At 41.2% G+C, this 17,229-nt stretch overlaps 1 protein-coding gene across 1 annotated transcript in view; it reads left to right on the forward strand.

Moving 5' to 3' along the window:
* Nucleotides 1-1,317: 1,317 nt before the first annotated feature.
* LOC133444586 (ethanolamine kinase 1-like) overlaps nucleotides 1,318-17,229 on the forward strand; it is a 66,088-nt gene continuing 50,176 nt past the window's right edge. Inside the window, exons 1-2 of the mRNA XM_061722433.1 lie at nucleotides 1,318-1,629; nucleotides 11,984-12,246. Coding sequence (XP_061578417.1) covers nucleotides 1,501-1,629; nucleotides 11,984-12,246 — 392 coding nt within the window. The 5' untranslated portion in view covers nucleotides 1,318-1,500. The remainder of the gene's footprint in view (nucleotides 1,630-11,983; nucleotides 12,247-17,229) is intronic.

Below are 17,229 nucleotides of genomic sequence, written 5' to 3' on the forward strand. Positions count from 1 at the left end.
ACGTAGGCTGCCATGGCTGCCATAATTACAGCCGAGCTGGCAACCCGGATGCCGAAACAATACTGACTTGGTGATTGGGAGATAGGTGGAGGGTGGAGCTTCAGAAACAATACTGACTTGGTGATTGGGAGATAGGTGGAGGGTGGAGCTTCAGGCCAAAACAAAAAATGACAACATAAACATCAGTTGAGGGCTGCAACTCCTCTTTTTAAACTGGAATATCCTGGCTTGAGTGCTGTTGTCAGTGACATAAGTATTTGAAATGAACATGATTTTTAAATGTCTGTTGACATATCGGGGTCATTTTATGATTCGTTTTATTATTGCTCTTACATACAGCTCCTTTAATGTTAAAGTACAATCTCGAGAAAAAAGTCGAAATGTCGAGAAAAAAGTCAAAATTTTGAGAAAAAAAGTCAAAATGTTGAGATTAAAAAAGGAAAAAGGAAGAAAAAAAGAGAAAAGAAGAAAAAAAGGAAAAAAGAAGAATAAAAAAGAAAAAAAAGAAAAAAAAGAGAAAAAAAGATCAAACATTTTGGAAAAAGCTCCAGGAACCACTGGGGTGGCGCTAAAGAGCCGCATGCGGCTCCAGAGCCACGGGTTGCCGACCCCTGGTATAAGTGTATAGGTCTATATACGTATAGTTTTATAGGTGTATAGGTGAATAGGTCTATAGATGAATAGATGTATAGGTGAATAAGTTAATAAGCATATAGGTCTATATGTGTATATGGGTATGGGTGAAACGGTGTATAGGTGAATAGGCGTATAGTTTTATACGTGTATAGGTGTATAGGTGGATAGGTGGATAGGTGGATAGGTGGATAGGTGTAGGTGTATAGGTGAATAAGTTAATATGCGTATAGGTGTATAGGTGTATATCTACCTGGGATGCTGTTTCTAACTTTGTATTATTGTTTGAACACATAGATGTGGGACCTTCAAGGAATCTAGGAACTGAGGCCAAGGGTTCCCAGACTTCAGAAGGTTCCCCGTGTTTTACTGATGTCTTCATTGAGTTCTCTTGATTTTCCCATGATGCCATGCTTCGAGGTCCCTGTGTTTGAAGTTGTACCTTAAAACACATCCACAGGTTCTCCCAGTCATGTCAGTTAGCCTACCAGAACATTTTTAAACACTTGCAGGGACCGAGTTCCCTTTGAGTTGAAGATTACGTGTCCCTGCTGCCAGCTCCGGCCCCCAGAAGTTAATGTGTAAACGGCAGCAGAAGCAAAGGAAGATGCCCACAGGAACATTGTCCCCTGATAAGCGAGCCGGGTCAGCTGACTGCACACATGTGGACAGTTTCCCCGACTCACAACTGTCCCTGATGGTCGTTGAGTAGTTTTAACGGAGCTGATGTTGCAGGTCGTATCACCGACATCCTGAACCGTGATCCACCGGGTCCAAGTTGGTGGCGTTGAGTCTGGTTCTGATCCAGCTGCTCTGGTCACTGACCCAACCTGAATATTTGAGTGAATTTTGTGTGTTCCTTCTGAAATGGACGGCTCTGGGAACCAGCTGCTGCACCTGGACGTCCAGGTGGATGAACGGGGACCTCGTGGAGGAATCCTGGACCTGCTGAGGAGACTCCGTCCTCACTGGAAGGCTCAGGACATCAAAATGAAGGTATGGAAACATCTGTCTCCAGCTGTTCGGGGCTGGTTAGAGACGTCAGAGTCGAGTAGCTCGACCCGACAGTTCAGCGTTGTGAGAGACGCGGTGAAGGTTTTACTGGGCCAACAGTTCTGGATCGTGTTGCAGGTCTGAAATGTAGTCTTTTGCTCTTTTTTTTAATTTTTAATTTAATTTAATTTTGTTTCACACAAATACAAGGATGAAGAAAAAAAAACAGAAGAAAAAATGTACATAAGGAAAATATTTAAAAAAACAAAACAACAAGAAGAAATATGTGTGAGGAGTTGAGAAGCCTATATAGGCTTATATGAAAACCACACCCAAACAATATACTACAGTTAAAGGTATGGTCCTTGATTTTGGAGAGCTAGCAAGATTTGAAAGTGTCACCTCCTGTAAGCCCCGCCCCCTCCTCCCCCTCCCGTCAGCGCTCCGTCCAAAGCCACGCCCCCACAAACTTTGGGGAACGCGTATTTGCAGGAGTCGAGTTTTCCAGGACATTTTGGACAAAACTACCCCATGTCTCATTCAACTGTAAGCGAGGCCGGTTTTAGGGGGGGGGGGGGGGGGGGGGGGGCAGGGATGAGCTGTGCCCACCCAATTAAAGTTATGGGGATCCTTTATTTTTTTATAATTTTATTTTTTTATAAATCTAAAAAAAATATCACAGAATATCTGTACAGTTTCTGATTGGGTGGGCACTGCGCATCATTTTTAGACACAACAATGAACGCATACCGCAAAAGTTGTGTCTCGGCGGAGGGACTAGGCGTCCCAGCAAAATGAGCACAACAGAAAAGTTCAGAACAGCAGACACTGAAGGCTGATTTATGGTTCCGCGTTACACCAACGCAGAGTCCACGGCATAGGGATCGCCGTAAGGCTGATTTATAGTTCCGCGTTACACCAGCAGAATGGTGCGCGTCGCCGCGTCCCCTACGCCGTAGGCTACGCCGTACCCTGCGGCATAGCCATGCCTCCAGAGCCTGTACAGCACCGCAGCACCGGTGCTTCGCTACTGGGGGGTCCGTGGCAGACCCCCAGTAGCGAACAACCTGCGTCGCAGAATCGCACTTTGGCTTTCTTTTTTTAGCCTTTTTAGCAGGGCAAGCCGTAACATTCGACGTGACCGCCCGACCGCGAGCCGGCGGTGAAGCCGGGAGCGGCGAGGGCCCTCCGATGTCAGGCTGCGGTTGCCAGTCGGTCTGGAGGAGCGGGGGGTTACACTGGGGCAGAGAGACGAGAGCGCGCATGGGACGGAGGGGTGCGTGGGCGGGGCTTAAAATAAAGGCATCTGATTGGTTCTTTCCCCCCTGCCAAGCCTCTGGTCCTCTGACCAATCCGTTTCATTCAGAGCGCAAAAAACAGATTGGTCAGAGTTTTTACAGGATTAAACTGTCAGAGAGGTCGGATTTTTTTCTTTCCTTTTTCTGAACACATTATTCACTGGCTACTCTCAGGATGGAAGAACCATTTCACCCAGTATAACAATAAATGTTTTTGAATACGATCACAGACTATACCTTTAAGATATTAACAAATATAACAATAGCAATTACATATTAAATGCACAAACTGAACATTTCCTGTAAAGGAGAAAGTGAAGAAAAAAAAAGGGGGTCCTATTATTCTAAATCAAATGATTTAGAGAGCAGAGCATTCTTAAGTTTCTTTTTGTACATGGACAGTGACAAAGATAAATCAATTAAATTAACATAATTGTTCCACATGATAAGTGCACGGTATTTAATAGAAAACTGACCACGGGATGTTTTATACAATGGAAGATGAAGTTTCTCAACCTGTCTGGTTGAATAACTATGAACTTGAGAGTTATTAACAAAATAGTATCTAAAACCACGAGGTAAATCATCCGTCTTATGATTCACTTTAAAGACAAATGTACAGATTTGAAGAATGTTGATGTCATCGATAGTCAATAATTGCAATTTAAAGAAGAAGAGAGTGCACTTGAAACATCAGCTTTGGAAAAAGTTGCTAATCTAACAAATCGTTTTTGCAACAATAATATTTTCTGCAAATGAGATGGAACGGTACTTGCCCACACAATATTAAAGTATGTTAACCACACACCAACCCCCCAGAAGTGAACGGGGCTAGTACCCTCTAACTCTTTGCACTATTCTGCACATCTGTACATAATATAATTGCACTGGACTTTTTTACCAACTACCGCCTCGCACTACTGTAAATACTTCCACACTGGGAATGCTGCAATCACCCATGTACATACTGTAACTCAAATCTGTTGTAAATCATATAATCACGTCTCATCTGTTTATAATCTGTTCATAATATACAGGACTGTCTCAGAAAATTAGAATATTGTGATAGTTCTTTATTTTCTGTAATGCAATTAAAAAAACAAAAATGTCACATATTCTGGATTCATTACAAATCAACTGAAATATTGCAAGCCTTTTATTATTTTAATATTGCTGATTATGGCTTACAGTTTAAGATTAAGATTCCCAGAATATTCAAATATTTTGAGATAGGATATTTGAGTTTTCTTAAGCTGTAAGCCATGATCAGCAATATTAAAATAATAAAAGGCTTGCCATATTTCAGTTGATTTGTAATGAATCCAGAATGTATGACATTTTTGTTTTTTTTAATTGCATTACAGAAAATAAAGAACTTTATCACAATATTCTAATTTTCTGAGACAGTCCTGTATAGGCTATTATCACTCATTCATGTCTGACCTGCACCTCATAACAACAGTATGTATTAATTTGCACTGTGTACATACATACTTATACACATATATATATATGTGTATGTACAGTGTGTTATTTATATATATATATATATATATATATATATATATATATATATATATATATATATGTGTATATATGTGTATGTACATTGTGTTTATATCACTGCACAAGCACTTCCGGTTAGATGCTAACTGCATTCCGTTGCCCTGTACCTTCTTAACATGTGCAATGATAATAAAGTTGAATCTAATCTAATCTAATCTAATATGGATAAATCAAAATATAATGTAAAGAAACATGAAATGTGTACAAAATCTCCTGGGGGCCTCCTACATTACGCATGTTATAGATACAGCATAAATATAGCGGTACGTGTGGATTTGTTCACAAACTGAAGCCCAGTACAGAAACAGAACCGCCCCACAGCAACAAAGACGCCCCAAGAAGCATTTTAGTTCAGGCAGGTAAATAAAAATGCAACAGTAAATGAGGCGAGCTGGAGATAAAAGTGCTGATGCTGCACCGGATTTTGCTGCGGGTCACGTTTCCCCGTGAACCAGAAGAACTGGACAACAAAGGAGTATTCCACCCCCGGAGAACTCCGCCCCGGTCCCACGAGCAAACAGCAGGTCCAATCTCTCTGAGAAATGGGGTTTATGTTTGTTAGGTGGCCGCTGGCTGCAGGGGCGACCCCTCCATCTAGACCAGGTCCAGTAAACAGAGGAGTAGATCTGCAGCTCTCAGACCCCAGAGGTCTTTAATGATGTATTGTGTTCGTTGGGGTGGGGGGGGGTTAGGTCTGTGCCACCGACTAGCCTGTATGGGTTACAACTTCAGTCATAGTCTTCCATTTTATCGTTCTGCTGTCAACAACGAAAAGAACTAACTAGAAAATTTCAGGAAATTTTGGCCCAATCCCAATACTCCCCCTACTTTCTTTCACTAGCCCTAAAAAAGAAGGGACAGATTTTAGGGGCTCTTGAAATCTTCCCAGGTCTGTCCCAATACTCCCACTACTCCTACTTTCAGCACCACCCCTACAATCAGGAAGCTGAGAGTGAAAAGCTGTTTTAATTTCAGCTGTAGCGCTGTTAATATGCCACTTTATTAAGTTTTAATATTTTTTCAGGCATAAAAGTAACCGTTAAGATCCCCAACCTGGGCTCAGTTTATCCAAATAACGCCTGTTAAGAAATTTGATCCGATGTTTTCGGGGATGATGAGACCGGGGCGCAGCAGCAGCAGCAGCAGCAGCTCACGTACAGACGTGATCGCCAGGTCAACCTGCGCCATCGTCCCAGGGTAGAAACCTGCAGCTCTGTGGAGAATTACCGCTGGCTGAAATAAATAATTTAGGAAGATAAATGTTGGTTTAATAGATGAAATCTAACAGTTGTAGCTACGCCTGTTAAGAAATTTGCTCAGAAAATTTTGAGATGATGATGCCTGCCGGCTCCGGAGCTGATTTATGGGTCAGCGTTAAATCGATGCAGAGCCTACGGCGTAGGGTACGGCGTACGGCGCGCGTCGCCGCGTAACATCGACGCAGAGCCAACAGCGTATGTTACGTAACCTACACCGTAGGCTCTGCGTTGGTGTAACGCAGAACCATAAATCAGCCTTTATTCTGGCGTGATCTTCGGCAAACGGGCAAACTAGGGATTATGTACATTCACTGAGTGAATATTATGAAAGTAAAATATATATTTCTTGCTAGAAATATAATCAAAACGCATTTTTATGCAGAAGCTAACTCAAAATATTGATTTTATTCACTAAAAAATAAGAAATGTCCGCCATGTTTTTTTATTTTGGATTCAGTCCGCAAAAGACGATGAAAAGCATTCTGGGAAATTCTTTTGTCCCTAGATCCGCTAGTGAGGATTGGAAATCCCTACGTCCGTAGGGACAGATTCATAGCTACTACACTACTTTTTTTCACTAGCCCTAGGTAGAAAGAGGAATTGTGACACCACTACCCTCACGGGAACGCGCAAAATTTAGGGGTAGGGCTGAAAACGAGGGGCAGTGGGAGTATTGGGACAGGGCCCTTGATATGGGCATGCCCTACTGCCCATTCATGCCCTCTTGCTGCTTTGGTTTGGGGTTTTGTGGTTTAGGGTGATTAATAATGGCCGAGAAGTAGTTTAGGGTTGTTAATAAACCGTTAAAGGTTGTTCATAAACCTTTGGGGATGGAGACATTAGGCAGGCATTTTGACTTCAAATTTATGTAAATCACATCTTCATGAAATTTTAATATGTTGTAGTCCACAGCGAGGCGAGTTTTGAAACATTTTAATCATGTCCCTACGATAACCTGTTACCTAGCAACAAGTGTCCAAAGTCTTTAATTGAAAGTGTAATATCTCAAAAACTGTAATAATTGGCATAATGAGGTTGAAAGATCTATTGGTCCGAAGTTAACCGAGTCTGGGAACATTTGAATGTTGTCTCTACGATAAAGTTCGACCGACCAATAAACGCCCGAATTTTCACCTTTGACTGAGAAAAGTATTGCCCTTCGAAGCACGATGTGTTGTTGTGATCCACATGTGTTGATGTTTGCTATGTGTGGGTGCACATTCCGGTTCAGGCTACGTTAACGGATAGGTTTATTTTTCACCATGGTAAAAAACCCCATCCGAATGAATGGGGCCATTTGACTTGGATTTTGACATAAAATTTCCTTAAAAATCACAGCTTCATGAATTTTGAATATGTTGATGTCCACAGCCTGCCGAGTCGGGAAACATTTGTACGATGTCTCTACGATAACCTGTTGCGTAGCAACAAGCGTTCAAAATCAAATGGATTTTTTTTTTTAAATTGAAAGTAAAATATCGCAAAAACTGTAATAATTAGCATGATGAGGTTGTACGGCCCTTTAGTGCCAATCGGGCCGAGGGTTTGAACGATGTCTCTACGCTTAAGTATGGCAGAGTAAAAAGGTATGGAATTTTTGCCCTTTTTTTTGCTTGCTAGCCGCTAGCGTTGCCACGGTAACACTTTTGACTGAGAAAAGTAATGTCCACCGAGGCACGATGGAGACGCATCTAACGATGTATGCCATGCATGGGATGCACATTGCAATCGAGCCGCATTAACGGACGAAGAAGCGTGCGGAATAAGAAGAAGAAACGGTAAACCTTTTTCTGTATATTAATATATCTCCTTCATTTTTCAGGTTTTCTCTGGCGTGTTTTATTTTTGGGGGATTTTTTTCTTCCATATCAGAGGGGGGTCATACTGTACACCCGCTGGTGCGCAGTGGGACTTTTACAACTTTAGCTTTCTAGCAAAATACTAGCAACATTGCCCTTTGGTCCATTTGGGACAATTGTAATATGGTCATGCCACTACTTGGCATGCCCATAATTAAGGGAATTAGTGGATCAGCTTGACAGATTCAAGTTAGCCTACGGTACCTGAAGTCTGAAGCAGGGTCTCACTGCGTGACCTCATCAGAGTATGCTCAGTGAGACCTGCGGGTTCTGAGCCGTCTGGGGTTTTTTGACCTTGACATAAGTCTGCCGGGACGTCCACTACTGGGAACATTAACAACTTTTCATTAATCTTTTCACTGCAGAACACGTAGCTTCAAACATTAACAGCTTTCTAACCGTCTCCAGACCGATGTGCCAACAACTGCTTCTCTAAGATGTTTCTGATGTTCTTCCCTCTTGGCATTATGTTAAACTGCCAGTGATCTGCTAAAGCATCTGCTTTAGTCGAGGTCTGCAAACCTCATCTGGCCATAACTCACCCTGAATTACCTAGGCAGTCAGGGGGTGAAATAAGACCTGGAAACAGGCATTGTGGCATAGAATTGTCAAATTGGTTTAATTCACCGTAAGAATTGTCACAGATTACTTTTGTAATACTGTATTTGACTCGGCCTTTGTACGTTTTGACTGTATAGAAACGTGATTCTTGCCATTGTAAGAATGAGATGTACCTGCTGTAATCTACTGCCCTTACCTTTTAACAACTTGTGCTTTTTATTATTTTACCTCTTTTCTTATCATTTTATTTGTTATTTACTATTTGATTGTGTCTTGCTGCTTTTAATGTTGATGTAAATCACTTTAGAATTACCTTGTGTTCAATTGGGCTATACAAATAAACTTGCCTTGCCTTAGGATTGGCAATAAAACCATTTTATTTGTATTTTTTTGTTAATTTTTGATGGATAGTTGTTTTTTCCTTGTTTACTTTTAATTGATTGGCTAAATATCTCCCTGATCTGTTGGCATGTGCAAAGTTCTCCAGGCAAAGCCTTTGTACTAGAAACTACGTTTTTGTATCAATTATTTTATTTAATTCTATCTTAGTTTTCCTTATTCTATTAAGGATTTTCACATTCTAGTTCCCTTGTTTTTAAGTTTTCTTTCTTTTTCTTATTTGAAGAAAATAAAATTATTTTGCCTCACATTACTGCCTTTTCCTGCTTCCCACAGAACACTTGCTGATGTTTCTGGTTTATCGTTGTTTTGCAAATATATGTCCCATTCTTTTTTGGAAAAAAATAACAAAGTCGGGATCTTTAAGTAATGATGTATTAAATCTCCAGTTTCTGGAAGGCGGTGCATGCATACACTTCCCTCCTTCACCAGAGTGAAAGAAACCGGTGCATGATCGCTAATAATAATTGGGTGGATTTTGGATTCAGAGAAATCTGTTATCAGAGAGCTGCTAACATATCAGGTCAGTGAATCAGCTCCAGTAACCAGCGAGATCAGTAATCTAATCAATACCCCCCCCCATGAATAGTTGATCGGGTGTCAGGACCGACGTGTTTGTTCTCCATCCGCCGTGAAAACCTGCGTGTTTGCCTTCGACGTCCCGGGAGAACGTGGTCCAATCCGAGGCCCGGGACGCCTCTGGGACCCGAGGAGCAGAATGAGGAACCGCCGGACGGCAGCAGAGGTCACGGCGGGGTCACGGCGAGGTCACGGCGAGGCCTGGCGGGCCCCGGGGGGCCGCTGAGCACACAGATCCCCCCTTGCTTCGTCTGATTGGTGCAGACGAGCTGCTTCCCTCACACAAACACACCCATGTACTCGTCCTTCTCTGCTGCTAAAAGGTTCAATATTTACAATAAAACATGTCCTGTACTTCTTTATTCTCTGTATTAAGCTCAGCTGCAACCCCAACGTCGAATCCTTGTGATGTCATAGTGGGCGGAGTCAAAAGTTGAAGATTAGAGGATCACGTCGTCCAACTTCTAAGTATTTTGGTTGTGAGGGAAAGTTGATTTCACAATCAAAACATGACCTGAGGTCTAGTGTTGTTTTTGTCAGCCTGTTCCAATTTTAGTTGTATTAGGGCCAAGCAGGAGCAAAATAAAAATAATATTTTAGAGGAGGAAGATTTTTTTTTCATTATGCACCTCGAGGAAAAAGTCGAAATGTAGAGAAAAAAGTCGAAATGTCAAGAAAAAAGTTGATATGTCAAGAAAAAAGTTGATATGTCAAGAAAAAAGTCGAAATGTCGAGATTAATGTTGAAGTACAATTTTGAAAAAAAAGTTGAAATAATGAGAAAAAAGTCAAAATTTGGTGAATAAAGTTGAAATGTTGAGAAAAAGGCGAAATTTCGAATAATTCACGGAAATTTCGACTTTTTTCTAGAAATTGTATTTCAACTTTTTTCTCGACATTTCAACTTTTTTCTCTAAGTAAAAAAAAGTTGAAATGTAGAGAAAAAATGCGAAATGTCGAGAAAAAATTCGAAATGTCGAGATTAATGTTGAAGTACAATTTTGAGAAAAAAGTCGTAATAATGAGAAAAAAGTCAAAATGTCGAGAAAAAAGTTAAAATATCGTGAATAAAGTTGAAATGTTGAGAAAAAAGGCGAAATTTCGACTTTTCACGAAAATTCCTACTTTTTTCTTGAAATTGTATTTCAACATTATTCTTGACATTTCAACATTTTTCTCGTCATTTCGACTTTTTTTCTCTCAGTAAAAAAAAGTCGAAATGTCGAGAAAAAAGTCAAAATTTCGAGATTAATGTTGAAGTACAATTTTGAGAAAAAAGTCGAAATAATGAGAAAAAAGTCAAAATTTCGACTTTATTCATGTAATTGTATTTCAACTTTTTTCTCGACATTTCGACTTTTTTCTCGAAGTGCACAATAAAAAAAAATCTTCCCCTCTCAAATATTTTTTCTCCTGCATGGCCCTAATACTCTTCCGTAGTTTTAGTTTAGTCTTTGGGTCGAGCTATCATTTTAGTTTTTATTAGTTTTAGTCACGTTCATTCTCCTTTTAGTCGTGTCAAGTTTCAGTCGACTAAAAGTCTGAGCATTTTAGTCTTATTTTAGTCAGAATTGTCCAGGACCATTTTAGTCTAGTTTTAGTCAAAGATTGTATTTAGCCAAACCCATTTTACAATTCAAACAAGGTTATCTTATTATTATATTATTGTTACCTTATAGACTCAAGAATACTCAAAAACAATTTAGAAAAACCGAGGCACTCAAGAAGTTAGAAAAATATAAAAGGCCTTTATTAAATCATGGCTTAGAAAAAGTTAAAATGCCATGGCATTTTAACTTTTTCTGCCACGGGGGCCCGACCGACAGGATGGAGAGACACGGAGTTTTGTGCAGAACCCTCTTTATTCTCACCCAACACACAGGACACATGTGCTTCCAGCTCCAGCAGCTCCTCCGACCAGCAGCTTCAGTCTGAACCTTCTCCCAGCAGCTTCCGCCTCTCTCTGGTGCAGCTGCTGCTTATCAAGGAAGGCAGGGTGGAGAGGTTGATTGGATACACCTGTACCCAATCTCCTGATGGCTGAACCTCCACCCTGCCACCTAGGCATTTTAACTTTTTCTAAGCCATGATTTAATAAAGGCCTTTTATATTTTTCTAACTTCTTGAGTGCCTCGGTTTTTCTAAATTGTTTTTGAATCTTCTGGATCCCCATGCCGAAGAGCACCTGAAGTATACTTTTTTTTTTTTTTTTTTTACACCCAGCAGTACTCCATGCGTTTGTAGTTGCCTTAGACTCAAGAATACATTCATTCCAGATACAGAAGTCTCTAATTTGAGTTTACAACATATTTATTTTTCCGCATTTCTCCCCATCTTTTTCTTTTTCGACGACACATTGGATTTTCTTTTCCACGTCTATGTAGGAAAGTGGATCCAATGATCTAAAGACTAAACTGGTTTAAAGACTAAACCAGAGGAAACTACTGAAAACAAAAAGACATTAAGGATCTTTGGTAGAACATTTAGTCTTGTTTTGGTAAACGAAAATGAAGACACATTTTAGCAGAGTTTTTATTTTGTAATCTACGTTTTAGTCTGGTTTTTATTCCTCTACAATATTGCATTATATATTTAATTATCGTTATCGTCACATGACCAGCATTTTCGTTGCGTCTCGTTTTCCTCAGGTGATAAAGGTTCGTTGACGACGATATTTAGTCAGAATTTTCGTTGACGAAAGCAACTTTACTTTTCCTGCAGGAAACTTATTGCTGAAAGCCAGAGCTACAGGTGTTGAATCGTGGCGCTGCTCAGGATTATCTCTATTTCCGTTATTCTGACACTAAGAGCTGAACTCTCCCTGAATGCTGTTCCAGACCTTCACCGAGGGCATCACCAACCAGCTGATCGGCTGCTACGTGGGCTCCCTGCAGGATCCCGGCTCCGTGCTGGTGCGGCTGTACGGCCGGATGACGGAGCTGTACGTGGACCGGCGCCGGGAGCTGCAGATGTTCCAGCTGTTCCAGGCCCACGGCTGCGGCCCCGCCATCTACTGCAGCTTCAGGAACGGCATCTGCTACGAGTTCACCAGGGGGACGGTGCTGGAGGACGAGCTGCTGAGAGAGCCCTCCATCTACAGGTCAGGACCTCCGGCTCACACATGCAGTTCTAGTTTTTATTTGCTATATTGGACCTTTAACTTGTTTCTCACAATATTTTACAGAATAAATACTAGGGCTGTCAGTTTAACGCAGGAGTCGGCAACCCAAAATGTTGAAAGAGCCATATTGGACCAAAAACACAAAAAACAAATATGTCTGGAGCCGCAAAATAGTCTTGTATAAGCCTTAAAATGAAGACAACACATGCTGCATGTATCTATATTAGTTATAACTGGGGGAAGATTTTCTTTTTCATTATGCACTTCGAGAAAAAAATCGAAATTATGAGAAAAAAGTCAAAATGTCGAGATTAATGTTGAAGTACAATCTTGAGAAAAAAGTTGAAAAGTCGAGAAAAAAGTCGAAATGTCGAGAAAAAAGTCAAGATTTCAAGAAAAAAGTCAAAATGTCGAGAAAAAAGTCAAAATTTCGAGAAAAAAGTTTAAATGTCGAGATTAAAAAAGAAGAAAAAAAGAAGAAAAAAAGAAAAAAAAGGAAAAACATTTTTGAAAAAGCTCCAGGAGCCACTAGGGCGGCTCTAAAGCCGCGGGTTGGCGACCCCCGGTTTAGCGCGTTAACTAGATTAATTAATTACACCACTAATTAACGCGTTGTGAGAATTAACGCAATTAATTATGAGTGGCAAAATGCGCGAGCATGTTAAATTTGGCCCATTGAGGGACCCGTAGGCCAATTGGCAGGTCACTTCCCTCCTGCGTTGCTAGTCAAACAAACAAAGCAGGTGACAGACCTGGACACGACTCAGGCCCCGTTTACACGGAGCAAAAACGGTGGTGTTTTCATGCGTTTTGGCCGTTCGTTTACACGAAAACGAAGCTCAAAGTCACCAAAAACGATCATTTCTGAAAACTCAACTAGGCCAAAGTGGAGATTTGCAAAAACTCCGTCTTGTGGTGAAGGGTGGCGCTAGAGAGTCTCATTTCTTAAAAGGAGCCTCAAGCTCCTTTAATTAATCTAATTAATCACATTTTCAAATTCCTGAAAAACCTATACTCCAACCAGGAGGCCGCAGTCAAGACCAACAGCGGAACATCAGAGTGGTTCTCGATTGAGAGAGGAGTGAGACAAGGCTGTATTGTATCACCAGCTCTATTTAACATCTATTCGGAAAACATCATGAGGGAAGCCACGGAAAACACAAGCACCGGAATAAAGATTGGAGGAAGACTGATTAACAACCTGAGATACGCAGACGACACAACACTGCTATGCGAAAGCAAAAAAGACCTCATGGAACTACTGACCCACGTGCAACATCTGAGTGAAGAAAAAGGGCTACTCCTGAACATGAAGAAGACCAAGATCATGGTGCTGGACAAGAACCGGACAGATTTCAGCAATTTCACGCTCAATGGAGAAGAACTGGAAGAGGTGAAGAGCTTCGTCTATTTAGGATCCACCATCACAACGGAAGCTAACTGCATGGCAGAAATCAGTAGAAGACTGTGCATGGCCCGGAGCACAGTGGAGAAGCTTACACCAATATGGAAGAGCCAAGAAGTCAGCAAAAGCCTAAAACTGCGCATAGTCAGGGCCACAGCTTTCGCAGTTGCCACTTATGGCAGTGAATCTTGGTCTTTCTCAAAGAAAGCAACAAAGAAAATCGAAGCCTTTGAAATGTGGACATACCGACGCCTGCTGCGTGTGTCATGGAGGGAGCACAAGACCAACGACTGGGTTCTAGAACAACTAAGAACAAACCCAATGCTGATGAAGCAGATAAGGAGGAGAAAGATGAAGCACTTCGGCCACACCATCAGACATGACAGCCTGGAGAAAACCATCATGCAGGGCATCACGGCAGGGAAGAGAACCAGAGGGAGACCGGCAAGAACCTGGGAAGTTGACCTTACCAAATGGACGGGAGAGAGCCTAGGGGCAGTTACAAGAATGGCCGAAAATCGGGATCTGTGGAATGCTACCGTCGATGTCACAGCAGCTCAACCAAGAGCCACCTGACCCAGAGAGAGAGAGAATCACATTTTAATCTCATATCTGCTAAAGGTCCCCAAAAAAAGAATGATAATTCTAGGACATTGCTAAATTGCACTGCATGACTAATCAATTGAATACTCTAAGAAGAGAAGATTTGAAATGTGAAGTGTGTTTCATGAATGAAATTCAAAAGAAAAAGCTCAAGCACATCAGCAAACCAATTAGGCCAGGTGCATTATTCAAAAATGCAATACAAATACAGTTAAATAAATAAAATTCAGAAATAAAATAAGGCTGAGTCTCAAATAAGCACTTAAGCGGACTCTCAATTCAAAATGAAAACTAAAGCTGACTCAATACAGCATTTCAAGTACTAGTAGCTGTAATGTTTACAGTGGAACTTGTCCAGACATGTTTAGCGTTTAAATGATAATTCAGGCTGGAGCAGCTCCGCTGATAGGAAAATTATTTTTTACAAAATGTACAAATCACCACATTCTTGTTGCTAGTCCCGTCTTCTTTCTTTTTTACATGAACTTGCCGTTCAAAGGCCCCAGCAAAGATTTGCAGGCCTCGCTCCCCTGAGGCCACGTTTACGTTTATGCCCTTCTAGATCCGTCTGGACCGGGGGTCGGCAACCCGCGGCTCTAGAGCCCAGTGCGGCTCTTTTTTTTTTCTTTTCCTTCTTTTTTCTTTTTTTTCCTTTTTTTCTCTTTTTTCTCTTTTTTTCCTTTTTCTCTTTTTTTCTTTTCTTTTTTCTCCTTTTTTTCCTTTTTTTCCTCTTTTTTTCTTTTTTCCTTTCAATTTTCCTTTCCATTTCGACTTTTTTCTCAAGATTGTACTTCAACATTAATCTTGACATTTCGACTTTTTTCTTGAAGTGCATAATGAAAAAAAAAATCTTCCCCCAGTTATAACTAATATAGATACACGCAGCATGTGTTGCCTTCATTCTAAGGCTTATACAAAACTTTTCATTTTTTGCGGCTCCAGACATATTTGTGTTTTGTGTTTTTGGTCCAATACGGCTCTTTCAACATTTTTAGTTGCCGACCCCTGGTCTGGACCCTCCCGGGGTGACGACCCGGGCCGCAGTCCCAGCAGGGCTCAGCTGGACCTCCAACAGTCCTCTTCAGGTCCGGGTCTTCTTAGGTCAGGTTGACAGTCAGCTAGAGATCGTAAAGACCTCCTGTGGGACCTGAGCACCTCCGAGACTGAGCCCTGAACGGGCTGAACGGCCCTGAACAGTGTTGGGACTAACGTTATTTAGTAACGCGTTACAGTACCGTCGTTAGTTTTGGTGGTAACTAATACTCTAACGCATTACTTTTTAAATTCAGTAACTCAATCACCGTTACCAAACGGTGCGTTACTCCATTATTTCTGGCTACAGTGAAGCTTTTTTTCACCACACGCGCAGACCAGAGGAAACGTAGTGGGCGAGTGTGTGCATTCAAAAACATGACGGTCACGGCGAGCCAAGAGAGCAAGGCGAGTTCTGCAACGTGGAGATATTGACTGCGTTTACATGAAGTCAATAACTCTTTTAAAACCAGAATATTGGCAATAACCCGAATTTATATGGCCATGTAAACACCAATAACCCCTTTAAATAACCCAAATTTGCTCATATTCCGGTTTTTAAAAACCCCAATATGACCCCTGGGTTACTCCTTTTAAAACCCGAATATTGGGTCATGTAAACGCCAAACGGAATATCCCGATCAAACGGAACAGGAATTTGTTTTCTGCACATGCTCTGTTCACAAGGAATCCTGGTCTTTTGAGTCCAGGAAGTTCTTCTAAACACAGACAAACGCAAGACCAGGAGGAGACTAATCATTTTATAAATTTAATGAAAGATATGAACATTTCTGCATTTGTAGACGGTAGAAAGTACAGGGATAGTGAGATTTAAAAGAAGGTGAGAGAAAAGTTGCGCGAAGCAGCATTTGTTTTGAATTTGGATACAGGAAGAAGAAGCGGAAATGACAGGTCATGATGTTCTCAGCGCGTCGCTGGTTTGATCGGGATATCCCGAATTATTAATTACCATGTAAACAGGAATAACCCTGTTAGCTCACGCATGTAAACGGAATATTCTGAATGTTTCAGTAACCGGAATATTAGCAATAACCCGAATTTTGACTGGATGTAAACATAGTCATTGTCATTATTTCGGTTTTGTCGAGCAGCGACAAATTAAGAGAAAATGAACTTTGTTTGAGACCTGTCTCTGTCTGAGCAACGGACTCTCGAGAGATTTGGCATCATAGCTAATAATATAATATAATATAATATAATAATAATACATAGCTCTGCTCAGAGTCGTCGGTCACTGCAGAACTGCCAAAGTCGTTTTCCCATCGGATAAAATTAAGTTTAAAACTAAAATAAAACTTGCTTCTTTGCTTAATAATACTGTTATTGTTATTATTGAAGTCTTTTTGGAAGGGAAAAAAGAATATTAGACTGTTCCGATGATCTGGTTGATATCAGATAAAGCAGAGCAGATAAAAGGTAGCAGATAAAAAAAAAAAACGAGCGGCAAAATAAGGCGCAAATATTAAAGTTGTACTGTATCTAGTGTTGTATGTTCCAAATCGATGTGGGGAGAGGGGCGACCACGCCCATGTAGGAGACAGGAAGTGGAAACCATTTCATACCATTGGCAGTAACGGTGATGCGCTATCTTCTGTAGAGAGGATCTTTGGCTCCAACACCGGTCTTCAGGAACCAGCGACCCAGTTCGTCCGGTTTGTCCGAATCGTTTTGTTCGTCCGGTTTCGATTCTGCAGTTTTATGGTCCGAACACAGAAACACTGGAGGCCTCAGATATTCTCCAATAGTGTGTTTTTAGTTCTGGTCTGAGTCACTTTCAAAGTTGAAGAATGTTGTTTATCCTCCTCCCTGCTTCGTTGGCCGTCGTCACGGCAACAGGCCATCGTAATGATTCATATCGCAGGACATGGGTGACCCCCGGCTCGTAAAACTGTCGTGTCTCC

The sequence above is a fragment of the Cololabis saira genome, chromosome 5 (genome assembly GCF_033807715.1).
Source record: "Cololabis saira isolate AMF1-May2022 chromosome 5, fColSai1.1, whole genome shotgun sequence".
Classification (NCBI taxonomy): Eukaryota; Metazoa; Chordata; class Actinopteri; order Beloniformes; family Belonidae; genus Cololabis; species Cololabis saira.